This window comes from Mirounga angustirostris, unplaced genomic scaffold (assembly GCF_029215605.1).
Source record: "Mirounga angustirostris isolate CCGP_5_RB_7025 unplaced genomic scaffold, mMirAng1.0.hap1 SCAF_4, whole genome shotgun sequence".
Lineage (NCBI taxonomy): Eukaryota > Metazoa > Chordata > Mammalia > Carnivora > Phocidae > Mirounga > Mirounga angustirostris.
The window spans coordinates 161217829-161238095 of NW_026991712.1; the positions used below are offsets into that span (position 1 = coordinate 161217829).

At 47.8% G+C, this 20267-nt stretch overlaps 2 protein-coding genes across 4 annotated transcripts in view; one reads left to right on the top strand and one right to left on the bottom strand.

Annotated features, from left to right (window-relative positions):
- The window catches only part of MTF1 (metal regulatory transcription factor 1), a 40759-nt gene extending 23416 nt beyond the window's left edge, over positions 1-17343 (top strand). The window contains exons 7-11 of one of the 2 annotated variants that reach the window (XM_045898042.3): positions 1784-1858; positions 7232-7328; positions 8054-8637; positions 11835-11898; positions 13174-17343. In XM_045898042.3, coding sequence (XP_045753998.1) covers positions 1784-1858; positions 7232-7328; positions 8054-8637; positions 11835-11898; positions 13174-13601 — 1248 coding nt within the window. In that variant the 3' untranslated portion in view covers positions 13602-17343. The remainder of the gene's footprint in view (positions 1-1783; positions 1859-7231; positions 7329-8053; positions 8638-11834; positions 11899-13173) is intronic. The other variant, XM_045898043.3, reaches the window with a different exon arrangement.
- A 1748-nt stretch (positions 17344-19091) lies between these two features.
- CUNH1orf122 (chromosome unknown C1orf122 homolog) lies at positions 19092-20242 on the bottom strand. Of its 2 annotated transcripts, none has more exons than XM_045898049.2 (3): positions 20109-20242; positions 19815-20016; positions 19092-19564 (listed from the first exon to the last, which is right to left on the bottom strand). In XM_045898049.2, the coding sequence occupies exons 1-3, from the start codon at positions 20141-20143 to the stop codon at positions 19469-19471; spliced, it is 333 nt and encodes a 110-aa protein (XP_045754005.1). In that variant the 5' UTR covers positions 20144-20242; the 3' UTR covers positions 19092-19468. The 2 variants fall into 2 exon arrangements, with proteins under 2 accessions (XP_045754005.1, XP_064445510.1); XM_064589440.1 differs by having other exon boundaries at positions 19784-20016.
- Between the last annotated feature and the right edge of the window lie 25 nt (positions 20243-20267).

The following is a 20267-nucleotide window of genomic DNA, read 5'->3' on the forward strand; positions in this document are numbered from 1 at the left end:
ATGGTACCTCTGTGTTTTTAGTGGCACAGACCAAAAGTCTTGGAGTCGTTCTTGATACCGCTTTCTTTCCCCTCATATCCCACATCTGCCAGCAAAGTCTGTCAGCTCTACCTTGAGAATATACGTAGAATCTGATCATTTCTGATAACTTTGTTCAGGCTGCTGTCACCTTTTTTCTGGATTACTGCGGTAACCACTAAGTGATCTTCCTCACACCTTTCTCCTTCTCCCTACTCCCACTCTGCCTTGACGCAGACTGGTTTACCTATTTCACCCAGGGCAATCTTTCTAAACCATAAGGCAAATAATGTCTGTTCTCTGTTCATAACTCTCCAGTAGCTTCTTGCATCACTTAGAGCAAAAGTCAGAATCTTACAGTGGCCCACAGGGCCCTATAGATTCTGGTCTGGTCACTTCTCTGGCCTCATTTACTTCTCTTTCTCTCATTTTAGCTGTACTGTCCTCTTCGTAGTGCCTCGAACAAGGGAAGCCCATTCCTGCCTCCAGGCCTTTGTACTTGCTGTACCCTCTGCTTAGAACACTTTTCCCAGAGATGTGCATGGCCCATGCTCTCTTTCCTTCAGTATCTGCTCAAATGCCAGCTTACCTAAGAGGCCTCCTCTGATCTAATAAAAGGGCATCTCCTGCTCTGGCATTCCCTATTCCCTCTACCCTCCGTAGCACTTAGCATCATCTTGTATTCTTCGGGGATTTTGTCACACCCCCCCACCCCAGTGTAAGCTCTATGGTGGCAGGGACCTTGTTTTTTGTTTGTTTGTTTGTTTGTTTTATTCTTATGTTAATGGCAGGGACCTTGTTTTGTTCATTATTGTATCCCTGGGCCTGGAACAGTTCCTAATACATAGTAGACGCTCAGTGACTATTTGTTGAATGCATGTATGAATGGAAACATCTGATCCATGAGGTAAGCAGGGATACCACCTAAAGTGTGTGAATTGCAGCTGGCATTCTAGGAATCCAGAGTTCAGAGTTAGCCGAGGCAGTCGTATTTGAAAGCAAGTCCTCAGTACTGCTGAGTAAGAATCCCTGGGATGCTGGGGACACAGCGATACAGTAGTGGAGTTCCCATCAGCACTGGGTTTGTGTTTCTGCTAATTAGCTATGTGATTTTGGACAGTTCACTGTCAGTCTTAGCATTAATTTTCTCATACTTTAAATGGGAATATAAAATACTTCAGGTTCGGGGTGCCTGGGTGGCTCAGTTGGTTAAGCGACTGCCTTCGGCTCAGGTCATGATCCTGGAGTCCCAGGATCGAGTCCCCCATTGGGCTCCCTGCTCAGCAGGGAGCCTGCTTCTCCCTCTGACCCTCCTCCCTCTCATGCTCTCTCTCTATCATTCTCTCTCTCTCTCAATAGTAAATAAATAAAAATCTTAAAAAAAAAAATAAAATACTTCAGGTTCATATGAATAGCAGATGAGGTCATGTGAAATTGCTTTTTGTAAAGGATAAAACCAATTATACAAATATTACTAATTTCATATTATTACAGCTTTTGTTACTTGGAGCCGGAGTCATGAGATTTCTTAAACTCTTCTATTAACCATCTTTAAGAAATATAAGACAGTCTTCTAAGAATATCAGGATTTTAAAAATTAAAATAATTCACATAGCCCTTTCTTTGGATGGTTTTTACCTCTCCAAGTAACAAATCTTGACATTTGGAACCATAGGGACATTGTGATCAAGTGTTTTATTACATGCTATGCTACTATAAATTCTGATTTTTTTGTTACTCAGTTAGAATTTTTTCTCTTTCACAGGATACAAATCACTCACTTTGTCTGAGTGACTTGAGCCTTCTGTCCACAGATTCTGAACTGCGAGAAAATTCTACAGTAAGTGTACCTGTGATATGAGTATGAGAAAAATAAGTGCAAGAATTGAGTGCTTCCCTTTGGTGGGAAAATTGAGGGAGGCCAGCCTTTGCAGTCTTCCAGATTTGGTTATGTCCAGTTACTGACCATTTAGGGCTGTTTTGGTTTATTTCCCGATAGAGCCCCCATGGGAGAGGTTGTTCTCTCTGATGTCTAATGCCTTTTGACCCATGTCACTCACTCGATAACCTCTGGCCCCAGGAAATTTCTTTCTTTTATTCGCTTAGCCAATATCTGTTGACGACCTAGTCCATCAGGCAGTGTGCTGGTGCTGAGCTTGTAGTGGTAGAAAAGTAGGTGTGGTCTGTCCTTGAGGAGTTTGAAATTAGTCCACGATACGGGGAGGGCCAGAATTCAGCAGAAGTCCAGTTTGCAGACTTCCTCAAGCCCTGCTGATCTGACCAGAGTCTGTATTTGTCTTTCTTTGAGCTCACTGCATTGGGTTCCTGAAGGGAACCTTCTCTATAAGCTCTCTTCTAAAGAGCAACCCCACTGTCTCTTGATCTGATGGCTTCAGTTCACTCTGTGTGGAATTTCCCTGCCATTCCTGTGGCTCCATGATGTGCCTCGTAGGCCACTGCCTGAAGCCTGAGCTTATGCTCCTTCATGAGGATCTGTGCTTTGCTCTGTCACCAACACTGGTTGTTAAGTGTGCATTGTTTGTTGTTCTTCTATGGTAAATAAACATAACTTAAGTTGGATTTTCTATGAGTATATGCGTAAATAAGAAGGAATCAATGTGATAGGCGGTATTTGAATAGAGGCGGAAAGACTCAGGAATGCCCTGAAATGTGTGCTGGTTCCCAGAGTGTGTCAGTGGGGTCATCTGCAGCGCTTCTGACGACGTGGCTTCTTGGGCCTCACCCCAAGCCTGCTTCATCAGTATCCTCTGGGAATGGCATCTGACACTGCATTTTTATCTAAGCACCCCAAGGCTTGGATTCTTCTGGTAATGGCAGAGTTGCTCTTAACAGACCAACCCTCCCATAGAAAACAACCTCATATGCTGGCCAAATGATCAAGAACAACTACTTGAAGGCACCAAAGAGCAGCCCCCAAAAAGGCAGAGGTAAAGATTGGAAGAAGGAGCCACGTGGACAATGGCAAAGGGACTGGATAGGTTTTCAAGTTTTATGGCTTATCAGCCTCAGGGCAAGCCCCAGGTGACACCAAACAAGATGGCTAAAACTCAGGAAACATTCAGGCTCACTGGCTTGAATAACCAGAGGACAGAGTTCCTAGCTACCACAGCAGCACCTGGCAAGTGAAGAGACACAAAGTGGGAGCCCCAGGCTCTTTGTATAAACTGTTCACCTCTCTGGTTGGCCCCCGAACTGTGCGTGTGTGAGACCGACCCTAAGCAGCCCAGCCAAGGCTGAGGAGCTGGACAGAGAGGCAGCCGCTGTCCCCTGCAGGGAAGACCGAGTTTGCGGTTGGAGCCTAGCCAGATCAGCAGAATAGTCAAGCTGACAAACAGACACTCTTCCAGGAAGTGTAACAGAATCCAGAGTCTCTACAACATATCATTTACAATGTCCAGGGTAATCTAAAATTAGTAAATGTAAGAAGAAAGAGGAAAACATTACCCCTACTCAAAGCAAAGGTAATCTTGGAGACTAATCCCAAGATGAGCCAGGTGCTAGAATTCACAGAAAACGATTTTTTTTTTTAAGTTTATTTATTTAAGCAATTTCTACACCCAGTGTGGGGCTTAAACTCACGACCCCAAGATCAAGAGTTACATGCTTCACTGACTGAGCCAGCCAGGTGCCCCAGTAAACAAGAATTTCTAAGTAGCTCCTTCATGCTCAAGGACATAAAGGAATATGATTGTAGTAACTGAATAAATAGGAAATCTCAGCAGAGAAAAAGAAACTATAAAAAGTACATCAAATGGAAATTCTGGAACTGAAAATGTATCTGAAGTAAAAAATGTACTGGTTGGGCTTAACAGCAGATTGGAAATGACAGAAGAGAGAACAAGTTAAATTGAAGACGGAGCAATAGAAATGAACCAATCTGAAGAACAAAGAAAGACATCACATAAGCCCTTCACAGGATTTCACATATCAGAGCTAATAGTCTAAAATAAAATTTCCACACTGGACGGCCTCGATGCCCTCTGAGTTATGGAACCTAAGATTTCTGGGTATAATATCTCTTTAATCTCAGAGGTTGTATTAAATGGTTTGTTTAGGCGTCCACTCCCTGGCCAGGGCCATGACCTAGGACTAAAGAGCTTTCTGGAGCCCTGGGGTCATCAGGTGAGGAATCCTTCTTGGGGGGGCGGAAAAAGGAATGCCTTTTCTAACACAATTGACATCAGGGAGAGAGGCTCTGTCCCTTGGGGTCAAATTACATAGTGTACCCTCACCACCCATCATTTATTCCAGGATTGGAAATAGTCTCATTTGTAGTCTTTCATTCTAAGGCCACAATTCCTTGAAGCAATAGAATTAATTTTGCTTTGTTCTGCTTTTAAAAAAAAATGATGAATTGTTAATACTGAATGATACATTTTGACGAGGTCATCCTTTTCTAGGTTTCTGGGCAGCCATGTGTGTATGTGTGTCCCAGAAGTGAGCTTCGGTTTGCTCGGATCTTATGTTAAAGGAGGGTTGAAGTGGCTAGGGAATGATCCTCTGGGCATCTTTGCTCTTGAGCTCCGGGATCCATCTTGGTCCCTGACAGCTCCCAGGGTTCTTTGTCTCTCTGCTCCAGGCCCCAGAGGCTCAGCCTGTTCTGGTCTCCTCTACCTTGGGGAGCTGCTTGAACTCACTCTGCCCCCAGGGTTTGTGCTCTGAAGCCTGGCAGTGGCTGAGTCACGGTCCCTTCAGCACTTTTTTTTAAAAAATAGTTTTTATTGAAGTATAATATACATACAGAAAAGTATACCTATCACAAATGTACAGCTTGTTTTGTTTTGTTTTTTAAGATTTTATTTATTTATTTGACAGAGAAACACAGTGAGAGAGGGAACACAAGCAGGGGGAGTGGGAGAGGGAGAAGCAGGCTCCCTGCTGAGCTGGGAGCCCGATGCAGGGCTCAATCCCAGGACCGTGGGATCATGACCTGAGCCTAAGGCAGATGCTTAACGACTGAGCCACCCAGGCGCCCCACAAATGCACAGCTTAATGAATGATCACAATTCATCACATCCATGTAACCAGCACCCAAATCAAGAAATAGAACATTCCCAGCATCCCAGAAGCCTCCCACCCTCCATGCCCACTAACAGCTATTGCCTCTCCCTAAGGATAATCACTATCCCAACTGCTAACAACCTAAGATGGATTTTGCCTATTTTTGTGCTTTGTACAGTTGGAATCATGCCCGTTGTACTGGTTTGTGCTGGCTTCTTCCTGGCAACATCACGTTTAAGAAATGAATCCATATTGTTGCATGGTTGTAGATCATTGGTTCTCCTTGGTGAGCAGTATTACACTAAGTGAATGTACCACAATTTGGTCTTTCTGCTTCCCTTGGGCATTTGGATAGTTTCTAGTTTGGAGCCATCAGGATAGTGCTGCTGTGAACATTTTCGTAGGTGATCTTTTGGAGTCACACAGGCTTATTCCTTTTTAACAGCGTTACTGCGGATATTTTGTAAACAGGTAAAACAAAAATAACCACCATGAGGAAGTTGTAGAGCTGACAGCTTAGTGGGAGTTGTTAGCCCACTGCTTTTCAAACTGAGCTGTGCCTCTTTATTGGGTTATAAAGTAGGGGATTATGGTCAGCATTTTTAGGGTATCAGCACAACAGAGAGTATCAGAAGGCATTGCGTGTAGTAAGGATAACTCTCGTTTCGTAGACTTTTGTTACAGTTATGCATATGGATAGTTACGTAATGTGAGGCATGTATGTGTGTATATATAAAATGCATTTCTTACTTTGCATCATGATAAGACTTTGAAGGCCACTGTCTTGGCCTGTGATCCTTAACTCCCTCTGCACTGGGAGCAGAAGGCCTCATGTTGATTTGTGCCTTCAGTGTGTGTCATGCTGGAAATCAGATTCATCTTCCAGTCGATGGAATCATGCTAGAATAATGGCCCCCTTGGCTCAAATGGGCAGTTTCATCTTGAGGACCTCTAGGCTGCTGGACAGTTCCACTCACCACACTTGCCCAGGCCCAGAGTGATCCTTCCCCCTCCCAGAAGCAGAGTTGTTGCAAAATGACCTTTAAACACAAGTTGGCACTGACACAAAATATGGCCAGGAGATGGGTTTTGTTTGGTCTATACAGTGCTTTGTTTTCAGTTACTTGCTTTTAATTACAAGTCAGTAGAGTTCACGTAAAAAATCCAAATCTCAGACCATTCTTGAGCGCTGGAAATCCCCAGTCTGCACATCACAGGGCAGCGTTCCTCTGAAGCCCTTTAGGTGCCAGGGGCGCATGCTCTCCGGTTTGTCCCAGCCTCCCGTCCCCACCACCCTGGCTTCATTACTTGTGTTACCTGCCTGCTCTCCTGGAGGCATTTGCCTCTGTCACTCCTGCCCTACCAAATGTGGGTTGGAGCTGGACTAGAGGTAAAGATTTGCTGTCCCCTCCCCTTCACCAAAGAGAAGCCTAGAGGTGGCCATTTTATTTGGTGCCTATCAGGAGTCAGACGGTCAGGGCATTATGTTCCCCCCCCACACACACATTTTATCTTTTTAAAAATGCCTCTGACGTTTTCTTAATTCTTAATTACAAAGAAACTTGCAGTGACAAACAATAGTGAGTATAAGGCGATAACTACTGCCTCTCGTGAAAAGTTTTGTATTGTTTGATTCATTACCATGCATACATGTTAGACTATCATAGAAGTTATGTAATGACCTTGAAGGATACTCACAGTATATTATTACATGAGAAGAGCAGGTTGCAGGTAATAGATATTATACAATCCCATTTTTAGGAAGGATTTGGTCTTCTTTTAGGGCAGGGGTCAGGAAGCTGTTTTTTTGGAAAGGGCCGGATAGTAAAATATTTTTGGCTCTGCGGACTGCAGAGTCTCTGACAAAACTCAGCTCTGCCATCAGAGCATGAAAACAGCGTGGACAATAAATGAACGAGCATGCATCTGTTCTAGTAAAACTTTATTTCCCAAAACAGGCATGCAGTCTACAGGTCATAGTTTATGGGCTCTTGTTTTAGAGTATCTGAGGACCCAAATCTCCAGTGTCTGAGGTTGAGGGAAATAAATGTCACCTTGGAAAGGAAGAAGTTAGAAACAAGAAGCGTATCAAAAAAGATCATTCTAGTTCTGCTGCTGTGTGTTCTCTCCCGGTGAAGAATTGCCTCAGGATGACAAGTTTCACATCTTTGTCTCTGTCCATCAATCACAGGGCCAGGACCTCAGCACAATTTCACCAGCAATCATCTTCGAATCCATGTTCCAGAATTCCGATGATACAGCAATTCAGGAAGATCCTCAACAGACAGGTTTGTGCCACAGACTCTCTTCCTACTCACGTCTCGGCACCGGGCAAAGGAGTGAATCTCCCTCGGTGACACACCGATGCGGGCGCCATGAAGTAGATTTCAGTTCCCTTGAACAATGCGTGCGTTTGGTGAGGGCTCCGGGAAGTATGAGCCTTTTGTTTGATTCCATCTTTTCCTCTCCTTCCCTCAGCAAGAGTCTACTTGAGGGCCTGCTTTTCCTAGCCCTTCAAAAGAAGAGGGTCTCTTTCTCCAAAAGCTTTTGTTGGCTCTCAAAAATAAGAGGAGCTGTGAGCTCTTTCTTCTTCTGATGCGATACTGTGCTCATGAGTGGGCAGGATCCACGACCGGCATCAGATGCATAGATCCTTCTGTGTTTGAATGAAAATCTGTCCCTGAAGCTTCACAGCAGTCAGAAAGCGTGTTCGCTGCTTATGCCAAAAAAGGATGTTTAGTCTCTTTTCCAGAAAAGCCTTAGAATACATTTTTTTTTGTTACGGTGAAGCCTAGACTAGCTCCTCACATTTAGAGAGAGAGGTCGGTCGTGAAGCCTGGCGCATCGACCAGAGGGGTGATGAAATGGAAAGTGGGAAGCCAGCCTTCTAGGAATGAAGCTCTTGGCCCTAACGGACTTCAGCTGTCTTTGGTATCGCCATGATGACTGTGTTTTTGTGGCTCCTGTAAGGCTTGGGATATGTATATATATTTCTATTTTTTTTTCTTGCCAGCTGCCTTGATTGAAAGTTTTAATGGTGATGCAGAGTCAGTCAGTGATGTTCCGCCACCCACAGGAAATTCAGCATCTTTATCTCTTCCACTTGTACTGCAGCCTGGCATGTCCGAGCCACCGCAGCCTCTACTACCAGCCTCAGCACCGTCTGCTCCTCCGCCTGCTCCTTCCCTAGGAACTGGTGCCCAGCAAGCTGCATTTGGCAACCCCTCTGCTCTCTTACAACCTCCAGAAGTGCCTGTTTCCCACAGCACACAGTTTGCTGCTAATCATCAAGAGTTTCTTCCGCACCCCCAGGCCCCGCAGCCCGTCGTACCGGGACTCTCTGTCGTTGCCGGGGCTTCGGCGGCCGTACCAGGCGTGGCGGCACCGCCCCGATCACAAAGTACTACTGAGCCCCTGCCGGCCGTGGTCCAGACTCTGCCCCTGGGCGCCAACTCTGTCCTGACTAATAATCCCACTATCACCATCACCCCGACGCCCAACACGGCCATCCTGCAGTCCAGCCTGGTCATGGGAGAACAGAACTTGCAATGGATCTTAAATGGTGCCACCAGTTCACCGCAAAACCAAGAACAAATTGTAAGTACTCTGTCTAAACGGATCCAGTGGGGTGGAGTGTATTTACATAGGTGACATGTTCCCAGGTTTTGCTTCAGAAAGGAAAATGGTTATCATATCTGCCCCGAAACCTGTGATTCGGCCTCTTTGTCATTTTCCCCATGACCGAGTGGTAGAAATCCAGGGAATGCCATGATGCACACCTGCAACAGGAAAGCAGAGAAAGAGCCCTCCCGTTCTGCCAGGTAGCAGGAGGCACGTGAACGAATATTCCATCTGCAGTGTCACGCCACCATCCAGGACAGCAGAGCAGTCAACAGACTGCAGAGGCCCAAGAACAATTTAGGAAAGCGGGTTCTTCTCCAAGGCAGAGTCAGACTGATGTGAGGGGATGGTGGGACCCCATCAGGCAGAAAACACAGCAGTGGCCAAGTCAGAGAGATAATCTGTGCTCCCAGGGCCTCCTCGAGAGCCAGTTTCTACAGAAGTGTTTGGTCTCGATGATGAAGGAAATGACTTGGTCATTCAGTCAAATATATTTTGAGGGCCTGGTATTTTTTCTTTTTTTTTTAAGATTTTATTTATTTATTTGAGAGCCAGAGTAAGCAAAAGAGAGAGCACACAAGCATGGGCAGAGGCAGAGGGAGAGGGAGAAGCAGGCTCCCTTGCTGAGCGGGGGCTCGATCCCAGGACTCTGGGATCATGACTGGAGCCCAAGGCAGACGCTTAACCAGCTGAGCCACCCAGGTGCCCTGAAGGCCTGGTGTTTACCAGATACCATGCATGATACTCTTGGGGTTACAGAAAAGTGAAAACCATGATCTCTTTTTCATAAAAACTTACATTCTAGTTAAAGAGGCTAAAATGCCTCAAAGAAAGTTAACATTACCAGTAGGAAAAGTGCCAAATAATAATAAAAATGGTAATAAAAAAATAACTGCAGTGATTTATTGAACCCTTACTATGTGTAAGGGCTCACTGTGCTGATTAAGCACTTTTTGAAATTGAGGGTCTAACGTGCCAGTCATTACCTTACGTATATTATTCTTAGATTACCTTTTTTTTTTTTTAAATTTTATTCTACAGGTGGTACAGAGAATTTCCATACACTCCCTGGCCACCCCCACCCCCACCCCCGCCCACCCACCCAGTTTGCCCTGTTAGTAATGTCTTGCATTAGTCTGGCACATTTGTTACAGCTGATGAATCAGTATCGATATATTATTACTAACTAAAGTCCATAGTTTACATTAAGGCTTACTGTTTGTGTGCACCATTCTGTGGGTTTTGACAGATGCATGATGTCATGTGTCTCCCATTACTGTATTCAGAGTAGATTCACCACCCTAAAAATCCCTATTCAATTGTTCATCCCCTCCCTTAGCAACCACTGATATTTTTACAGTCTCTAAATGTCTGTATGTCTAAATGTGACCCACTGTGCTAACTAAGCACTTTTCAATGCTTTGCTCATTTAATCACAACAAGCCTAGGAGGTAGGTATGATTTTACCCCAGTGGAGAGCTGAGGCCCAGGGAAGTTAAGTGACTAGCTCAAGGTCACACAGCTCGTAAGTGGCAAAGCTGGGATTTGAGCATAGACAGATTGGTCCCAGAGCCTGTGCTCCTGACTACTACATCGTGCTGCCAGATGAGGGGTGCAGAGAGTCGGGGCTTGTTGGGTAGCCTTCCAGGGCAGGTGAGCCTTGAGGTATGAGGGGGAAATAGATGGAGAAAAGGATGTACCAAGTAGGAGAATGTCTGGGTAGATGTATGACGCTATCAAACTGAAAAGGTAGTCTAGGGCTGAACAGTGAGGCCAGGGCATTCAGATTCCATAGGTCAGGTGCCAGCCACCTCTGGAGGCCACCTGATTCCATGTTCAGATAGCCAGAGTCACTGGAAAGGCCTTTTTGGTGTCGTAATCCAATCTGCTCCATGTCATTTTTATCATTTTTTTTTTCTGGATCTGCCCTGGAGAGCTGCATGGGGCAGGTGTCATTCCTTTTCCATACAATTTATCTTTGTGTATGTAAATATGGGTCTCGTTTCTCCATCATTATTTTATAGTGTCAGCTAAGTCTGCAACTTAGCCAGAAGCTTTCACATTCCTCCTAGACTCAGCCAGGAGGGACCCTTTTCCCTCCTTAAAGGGATAAAAGACAAAGCCTTTTTATTTTTTTTACTTTTTTTTATTTTTTTTAAGATTTTAATTTATTTGACAGAGAGAGAGACACAGCGAGAGAGGGAACACAAACAGGGGGAGTGGGAGAGGGAGAAGCAGGCTTCCCGCTAAGCAGGGAGCCCGACGCGGGGCTCGATCCCAGGACCCTGGTATCATGACCTGAGCCGAAGGCAGACGCTTAACGCCTGAGCCACCCAGGCGCCCCGACAAAGCCTTTTTAAGATAACACTTGCAGAAAGCAGAAATCCTGTAGCCAGTGTAACAGGATGTGTTACCACAGTGAAAGGGGTGATCTCTGGGCCTGACTCTATGGTCCGCCTCATAGTAACATAAATAGCGCACATTTGCTGTGAGCTCACCATGCGCCGCAGGCTCCACACGCCTCCTCTCATTTCACCCTCACGGGGGCCCTCGGAGAGGTCCTTTGGTTATCATCCCCATTTTACAGATGAGGAAACTGAGAGTCTAAGATGTTAAATCACTTGCCTGGCCTCAAGAACTAAGAGGTGGTGGGGCTTGGACTTGAGGCCTGGGCCCACCCTGGAGCTGCTCCCCGTGCGGCTTACAGCACACTTCCCGGGGCTCTTCTGCCCATAAGAGGGTCTTAGCCGGTCCTTAGTGTGCAGCTTGATCCTTGAGGAGGCAAAAGAACCTTCCAGCCTCACAGAAGTGTCGGGGTGTGGCGGCAGTGGAGGGCTTGTAGGGAAGCTAGCCCTGGGGAGCCCTGTGAGAAGACCCAGCTTAAGCAAAGCAGCCTCGGCGGAGCCTTTGGGCAGACAGAACCTACTAGATTGGGCAGCTGGGAGACAGCCAAGTGGTAGGGGACAAAGCTGGCTGCATCGTCAGCACTGAATGTCAAACAGTGCAGTGACCTCATGTCAGAGCACAAACAAAACATCACTCAGTGCAAAAATCCTTGAACACGGAGGGTTTTCTGTCCTCTTGGATGACCAGTACAGTTGGGCAGGCTTCAGGTCCTTGGAGATGTGCCATACTCGAGTGGCTGTAAATGTGATTTTTTTTTTTCCCCCCAGCAGCAAGCGTCTAAAGTTGAGAAGGTGTTTTTTACCACTGCAGTGCCAGTAGCCAGTAGCACAGGTATGTAATTGTGTGGGAGCTTTAACAGCAGGTCCGCTTTCTGGGCCCCTTGAGGCACAGTTCTTTGTTGCTTTGCCCCAGTTTTTAAAACCTCAAATTTGTCAGATTGTATTGTTTATTTATTAGAGTATTTCACATTCTCACAGCTATTGCAAGTGAGCACACCTACGGCATAAATACCACATTTAACATTCCTTAAGGAGTAATGGTTCTTTCCCTCTCAGATACAGCTTTTAAATGTAACCAGAAGAAAGTCTGACTCACAGTTAATGCCAAAGAGGGCAGCTGTTAATTCACTGGACTCTTTTCTAATTACAGTAATGAAGAAATAGCATCTGGGTCAGAGACTCCTATAGAGCAGAAAGTTCCTTTTTTTTTTTTTTTTCCAAACTATTTTATAGATTAAGAAACGGGGCCCTGAAAGATGAAGTGACTCCTCCGGAATCCTAAGTGAGTTTGTGAGAGCCAGAGCCCTAGTTCTCAGGCTCCTGACTCCCACTCTGTTCTCCTTCCCCTGGTCTCTAGCTTTTTTGAGACACACACAGCCTGTCTGATTTCAGAGTGTGCGTGTGCAGAGCACACAGACACGCACAAAAGAGCGGGAGGATGCGTGAGCACAAGGCTGGCAGTTTTAAGGGGGATCCCCCCAACCGACCGTGTGTCTGAGACTGGGGATGCAAGTGTGAGCAAGAGGCTCTGCAGGAGCTTGATCTTGGGCAGGGGGCAACTCAAGCCCCACGTCCCACACAGTGTGGAGAGAGGTGCGCCCCGTGCACACAGACAGGAGGTTCGTGGGCCGGATGCCCGAGAGCCAGCCCTAGGTGGGAGCCTGCTGGAGTCATGGCCTGGCAGCCTTGGGAGAGGAGGGGATGAGCTGTGTCTTCAGAGGGAAGAAGAGTAAGTTCTCCGGAAAAGCAGCCCTGTGTGGGGAGTTTAGGCAGGAGGAAGAGTCCAGAGGCCCAGAGGTATGAAGAACATGTCAGGAAAAGGGAGGCATCTGCTCTGGCTGGCATGGAGGGCCCAGGGGAGAATGGTTGGAAACAAAGCTGGAGATACAGGGTCCTCTAGACGGTGTGTGTGGCTTTCTGAGGAAAAGGGACTTTGCCTTGGAGGGGACGGGGAGTGTCAGGCAGAGCGAAGCCTGCAGTGTGGCATCCTCCCTCCCCACTGTTCTGCCGCCATGGCATTCGGCACCCACCTAGTCTGTACCCCCCCCGGCCCTCACGGCCCTGCCCGCGGCTGCTTGAGGAGCAGTGTCTCTTGCCTCTCTCGCAGGGAGCTCTGTACAGCAGATTGGCCTCAGTGTTCCTGTGATCATCATCAAACAAGAGGAGGCGTGTCAGTGTCAGTGCGCGTGCCGGGACTCTGCCAAGGAGCGGGCGGCGGGCAGGAGGAAGGGCTGTTCTTCCCCACCCCCTGCAGAGCTGAGCCCCCAGCCTCCTGACGGGCCCAGCCTGAAGCTACCACCACAGACTTTTTCCTCGCCCCCGGGCCCCCTGTCGTCCTCCTCCGCTGTCCCCTCTTCCTGTGAGCAAAGCAGACAAACAGAGACTCCTTCAGACCCTCAGACAGAAACGTTAAGTGCCATGGATGTGTCAGAGTTTTTGTCCCTCCAGAGCCTGGACACGCCGTCCAATCTGATTCCCATTGAAGCACTACTGCAGGGGGAGGAGGAGATGGGCCTGACCAGCTTCTCCAAGTGAAAGGGCCGCACGCGCTCACCTCCAGGAAAGGAGGGCGAGCGGGAAGCAGAAGGTGCGGTGCCCGCCGTCACGGGGGTGGGGTTGGGGGGGTCAGCAGTTCGAAGGATGAAGAAATCTACTGTTTGAAATCCTCACCTTTCAGACGTATTTTCTTTAGTCATATCCCAGGAGTATCCATTTTAAGGAACTGATCTTTGGAGAAAAAAAAAAAAACAAACAAAAAAAAAACAAAACAAAAAAAGCTAAGTTATAAATGAACTGTTTGGCTGCACTGTATGTCACTTTTGCTTATTGTCATGTGAACTTGGAAATTAAGGTTACTCGTTTGCATAAACATTCGAAATGAAAGGGTGTGGCTTCCATCAGTCTGATGCTGCCCATCACTTGCACTGGGATCTCTGTGGTTTGGGCAGCAGAGTTCAGTGTGTCGGGTGTTGCTCCTCCCTGTGCGTCTTCTGAGTCTGAGTCTGAGGCCGCAGCTGGCCCAGACCCTGGCTCCGACAGAGGGGGCGTGGCCAAGGCAGGTCAGACAGCTGTGAGCCTGACAGGGACTGCGTGAGGTGGTTTTGTTGTTTGCTCTTGGTGTTGGTGGAGCTCAGGGTGGCTGTGGCAGGTGTCATCCAGCAGCTGGCTGTGGCCCAGTGGGTAGCGACAAGCCTGGCCTGAGGCTGTGTGGGTGATCGGGTTCTACGGGGGCCCTGGGCGAGCTGTTGACCACTGTCTGTCCGTGCGTGTGCAGAGCAAGCTCTAACCATGTTATCCCAGTCTTTGCTTTCCTGGTTCTTTCCCTCTCGGTTGGCAGCCAGGGCTTGCAGATCGCAGTGAATTTTTCTTGGGGAATGTCCCTGTTTTGTCCTAGAGTGGACATGTGGCTTATGGCCAGTGGTTGGGTGGTGGTCTGCCTGCCTTTAATGGTATTTTCTTCCTCCGAGCAGAAGAGCTGCATTTTGCTTATTGGGAGAAGGTGCAGCTTTAAGGGAGTTTTTTTGTTTTTTTTTTTTTGTTACCTTTTTAAGGCGGCATGTAATTGGCAGGCCAGGTGCCCTGGTTCCAGGTTCTAGCCAGGCTTTTGGTGGCCCCGCCCATCTCCGCCTCTCACCCCTCTGGATTTTGCATATAGTCCTAGTACAGTGCAAAGAAGGATGTGACTTGCTCAGCTTAGTCATGTGATTTCTAAACAAACAAAAACAAAAAAACAAAAACCACAAAACGATGATCTTCTACTCAGGGTAAAACAAAACAAAACAAAACAAAAATCCCCCTTCCACCAAAAAGCCTGAAATGTTGCAATAAGTTATCTCATTTGGAATGTTTCATTAAGTTGTGTTATAGGAAAAAAAATTTTTTTTGATTTGTGTATAGAATTATATCCATCTGTCTGCCTTTGGCTCCAAGTCATTGCCTCTTTAAAATAAAACCTAAAATACAATTCACACTAAAATGGAAAGTTTCTCTCAACTGGCTATATTAACGTAGTCATGAGTGCTCACCAAGCTCACTGAGCTCAGAAATGAGGCCTGGCCCAGGGTCTAGACTAGGCCTCTGCCTCCAAGAGCCCCTTCCCTGCCTTGAGCGAGGAACAGGGGTCCACAAACAAGGCTGCTCTCCTGAGTCAGGAGACAGCAGCCATAATTTTGCCTTCTTTTTCCATTCCCTAACATAAAGAGATCTGCATGTGTCACTCTTCTGTTCTCTGAGCTATTACTCAGGGCCAGCCAAGACAGTATCCAGAGCTGATCATTTATCTGGGGGCCCAGAGGCCCTGCCTTTGACAGAATTGCAGGGACAGAGTTGGACAAGAGAGCAGAAGTAGTAAATGTTGTTACTGCCATGAAGAGAAAAGGACCTTCCCCCCAGGCAGCTGGTGGTTTCTCATTCCAGGAGTCTAGTCTGGAGAATCCATTTCTTTTTGACCTTCTGCACTCCCCTCCCCCAAAGGCTGGAGGGTTCTGGTGACCACTGACCTCAGCAGAAGTTGATAAGGGGGGAGGAATCTTCTATTACCACAGTGGCTTAGTCTTCCTGGAAAACCAGTTGCTGAGTGTGGGTTGTCCTTGGCTGTCTCTGGGTCTTGAACCCATAGGAAGCTTTGAGGCAGGAACCTTGCTGTTTTCGCTACAACTTCTGACAGAGCAACGTGATGGGGTCCCAAAGGTAGCTCATATCAGAGGACATGAATGACCTCCCCACATAGCCAGCCTCGGGGCACCAGGGATTCAGTTCCTGGGAGCTGAGGTGGGAAACAGGAGCCCAGGGAAGGCCATTGGAAGTGTCCGTGGTTTCATGATCTCTTTCTAGTTAGCCAGGGCTGTGCTCCTCTTGGGCCTAGGTAGGTCAGTGGCTTTTCTGCTCTCCAAAGATTGGGGGAGATGAAGAAGCATCTTAAAACAGTATTTAGAATGACAGATTTTTCTAGTGGAAGTATCTGCCTTTTGAGGGTGACTCAAAATTATAAGGGGGACTATCAGAGCCAATTAGCTTTAGAAAAATTGGTAGGAAAAAGAGCAGGTTTTTTTCTACAGGGCAGGCAGTCTTTCCTTCCTCTTCCAGAGCTCTTTCCCTTCCATCACCTCCTGCAAAGCCTGGCCACTGGTGCCAGGGACCTTGGGGAAGAGCAGGCCACTGGCTAAAGTGGAGCTAGAAAGAGCCTTCATGGAGGGTGTGCTTCCCCAAACCCAGGAATGAACCTGTGGTGAGGTTAGGGAAGGACTGCAAACTTCGGGCAGGTGAAGCCAAGCCTTTTTTCTTCCCATGGTAACCTTAATCATTTCTACCTGGTAGATGTATGCTTCCAGCTCCCACTAGCATCTCCAGCTCCACCGCCCCTTTACAGGGTGTCGTCAGCACCAGGGACTGGAGTTCATGGACTTAGGAAGGGGTAGGAAACCGGCTGGCACCCCCAAACTGCCTTAGCGAAGTGGGCCCTTCCCAGCATGTGGGTGGGACATCGAGGGAGAATGGCCCTGCCTCTCCTGGGCGGGGGGCGGGGTCTGGCCAGCCTCATGGGGGCATCACTAGTTTGGTGACAGGAGTTGGTGTCATTTATTAAATTCCATCCCTTTCCCCTTAGAAGGAGATCATGGTACAAAGCCCAGGAGGGGCCTTAAGGTGTGAAGACCTCTCTGGGTAGAAGCCAGGGACTTCTCTCCACCAGCTCTGGGAAAGTCAGTAGATTGGAGTTTTACCTTCAGGGTCAAGGCAGTGGACTGATGGGAATCATGGAGGGTGGGTGGGTTTTCCTGAGAGACTTTGTATAATGCTGAATGTGTCCAGAGGGATGAGTTTGCAGAACCTCATATTGGTATATTAAAGAAATAATAAAATAAAAAAGCACTTTAGGTTATTTTATCTTTAACCCAATTGCTGCAATTTCTTTTGTGTATATATATATATACATATATATACTTTCCACAAAGTTTTATTTTTTGCTCAGAATAAAAAGTTAAATTGAGGTGTGAAAAGAAAAGCACTTACCTTGGTGCAATATGTGTAGCTTGACGGTCGTTGTCCCATGTGGCCCTGGCCTGGCCTCGTTTTTCCACTGGATCAGCCCTGTGCTCTAAGGCTGTCTATAGGGAAACACTATTATGCATTCTCAGCAACTGCTCAATCTATGCAAGCCTTCCCTGTGTGCCCGAGGGCGCCCCCTCAGGCTCTCTGAAGAACTGCTGCGGGTCCTGTTTTCTTCTGCTGACTGTTGAGGCCCTTTCTCATCACTTCTTGGTCCCTTGCCATCTTGCCCCGCCTTCACCATTACAAAGTGATGCCTGAAAGGAAGGAACAGGTTGTTCCTAGGTAGAAACCTGGCACCTTCTAGACTTTTCTATTTGTAATCATGTTCATTGTCCTTAAAGACTTCTCCAGAGTCACTGAAACCATTGCTTTGTGGAACTGCAACAGTATTGCTAGAGTTTACATTTTCCTCCACCACCAATCAGAAATATGTTAGGGAGGTTGTGGTGGTAGTGGGGGAGCGGGCAACATGAGCCATTTCCCTACTGCTCCCCTCACCGTCCGTGCTGGTTCTTTAAGAAAAAATGTCTCCAGCCTTCATTAAATCCAGTAAACAAAGCTGTTAATAATCTCCTTTATTGACTTTCTTCCTTCCCCCATATTCCCCTTTTGTCTTGGAGGGGGGAGTCCCCCGCCATTTTATCTTCCAATTCTCAGGCTACTGTAGAATAGAGAAGTTTTGAAATAACACTTCAGCCAAAGCAGAAGGATTTCCACAGATCAATATGCAAATAGTCCTGCTGTGACATAGATGGGAGATTGTCCATTCCCTAATATTGGGGGTGGAGGGAGGCGACAAAACGGAATTTTGCATATTTCTGGTTGGTAGTTTAGCCTGTTTCCTCTTGCATATTTTGGGGGGACAGGGAGAGGGTCCTCTCACGCCCTTTGGGGAAGCTGATGATCACTCTTTGGGCATTTCTCACTGTTACTCCTGTTCCAGAGGGCTTCTCAGTCTGCACTGAAAAATGCAAATTAAACTGGATCTTATGTCAATGTGTACATAGTACAAGCTTTTTTTACTGGAAGCAAAGTTTAAAACCACACACTGCCCTTTTGGTGGTGTGCCTGCTGGGCCAAAAATTGGGTGATAATGTAGTGTCACTTTCTCAGCTCAATGCAGTTTCTACTCTTTTTTCTTAGGGGAAAATTTTTCATAAAAACTTTTTTCACCAAAACCCAGGGGTGTTTTTTGCAATATCCTTGTTATCCTCGAAGTGGTGCCAAGTCAGAGGCCTCTCTTGCCCTTCTCTCAAGTCCTTAGGCCTCCCCAGGGCGCCTTTGATTCAACAGTCTACATCCTTTGTTGTGTTTTGGAGAATATGGGGGTGGGGAGGTCAGAGTTCAAGGTGGCTGTTACCTTTCCCTGTCAACTCCTCCTGGTCCCTTTTGGGGAAGGTGGCTGGAAACAGGTTTTTGCTGAATCTCTGGCTCACATCTTCTGGCCAGGAAAGGCAAGACCCACGGAGAGCCTTCTTTTTTGACACACACTAGTAGTCATTGGCCAGAGGTCTTGGTGACAGTTTTTTAAATCTCAAATGGTTTTATTTGGATTATGTGAAAGCCTATCAAATTTATTGAAGTGTGAAACATGGGAACAACGGACTTCCACTGAGCGATATGAAAACGTTACAGGTTCAGTACTTCCAAAGGAAGAAACCTCCAAACCCAAAAAAGAGTAAATATGAATTTGTATTTTTGAAGAATGTGAAATAATGGTGTTTGCTTAATTGCTCATTTTGTATAAACTTAATATTGTACTTTAAAATATCTGTTAAGAAGTGAAAATTTAACTTTTTGGAATTGAAAAAGCAATATTAAATACTAATGAAATCCTAATTAAATGCTTATTTAAATCTGGTAGTATCTGTGGCATTTCTTTCCAAACCTACCCATGGTTGACGATTTTCCACTACTTAGCCCACCTCCCCTCCCCAGCTAAGTCTTAGGGGACAGAAAGGAAAGGTCGGTCACCAGGAGAGTCTGCAGGTTTCCTTTTAATCAAGGCTCTGCTAAAAGTGTTTTGTGGGGCTAGGAGCCCCCAGAGCATGAAATGGACATGTAACACCACCTGGATCCCCCAAAGCAGGCCAGACCACTCTGGAGAGCACTGCTGGTCTGCCCAAATCCGGGTAATCAGACTGGGTATTCCTTGGCTACATTTCAAAGCTCAGCACTGCCTTCAGCCAGGATGAAGTGGGAGTGAACCCAGCTGCTAGCAGAGCTGCCATCCCAGGCTGAGAGCCAAGTACCAGCCACTGCCAGTGAAGACTGGCCCCTTTATTGAAGGGAGTTGTTCGAGTCCAGCCACCAGCCCTGGGAGGGAGAGAAGTCAGGGCGCCCATCAGGGATGGTCAGGGCTCCGCAGCTCCATCGCCAGCATCCTTTGGAAAGCCACCTCTGGCGGAGACAGCTGTTTGGGGAGGTGCTCCGGGTTTGGCTGAGACGTTCTGGTTGGAACAGAAAGGAAGAGTGAGGCGGGGAGAAAGGCCTTGGATTAGGCCCCGCAAGGATATGGCCACTTGGCATTCGGATAGCACTTAACTTTTTCAAAGCCTCTCGCCCAGATGAAGGGAGGTTGGGGGTGGGGGGCGGTAAGGCGGTGGGGACACGTCCACCCTCCCGGGGAAGCTAGGGCTTAGCAAGTTCAACCACGGGGCAGTCCCTACCTCCCAGGCCCAGCCCGGGGTGGGCACTAACCCCGCCACCAGCCGGCTCCGGGCGCCGGCGGCCCAGCTGCCGTAGCATCTCCTCGCAGGAGGCGATGGTGTCCAGGAGCTGCCGCTGCCGCTGCTCCACCGCGTCCAGCAGCTGCTGGGCGCGCTCATCCCGGGGCGGCTGCGGGGGTGGCCTCCCGCCGAGCCCCAGCCCCGCCTTCCCACGGTCCACGCCGGCAGCCTCCCTGCCCGGGAGAGAGCGACACACACACGGTCAGGGCCGGCGCTCGCGCGGGGTCCGAGCCCCTTCCCCCCGCCCCGACGGGTCCCCTCTCACCCCCGTGACCAGTCTGAGCCCGGGCCCCATTCCATCTCCGCCTGCGCGGCCCGACCACCAACCCCCTTTCGGCCGCCCCCCTCCCCAGCGCTGCGCTAGGGCTCCGCAAAGCTGCGCCCCGCCCCGTCCCCACCGGTCTCCTTCAATCCTCCTGGGGGT

Bases quoted from the DNA above. Each gene is read 5' to 3' on its own strand.
- CUNH1orf122 (XM_064589440.1), bottom strand. From the start codon at position 20,143: ATGGAATGGGGCCCGGGCTCAGACTGGTCACGGGG. The intron at 20,017-20,108 runs GTGAGAGGGGAC...TCTCCCGGGCAG, and splicing joins GGCTCAGACTGGTCACGGGG to GGAGGCTGCCGGCGTGGACC. The intron at 19,565-19,783 runs GTAGGGACTGCC...TGTTCCAACCAG, and splicing joins CCCCGGGCTGGGCCTGGGAG to AACGTCTCAGCCAAACCCGG.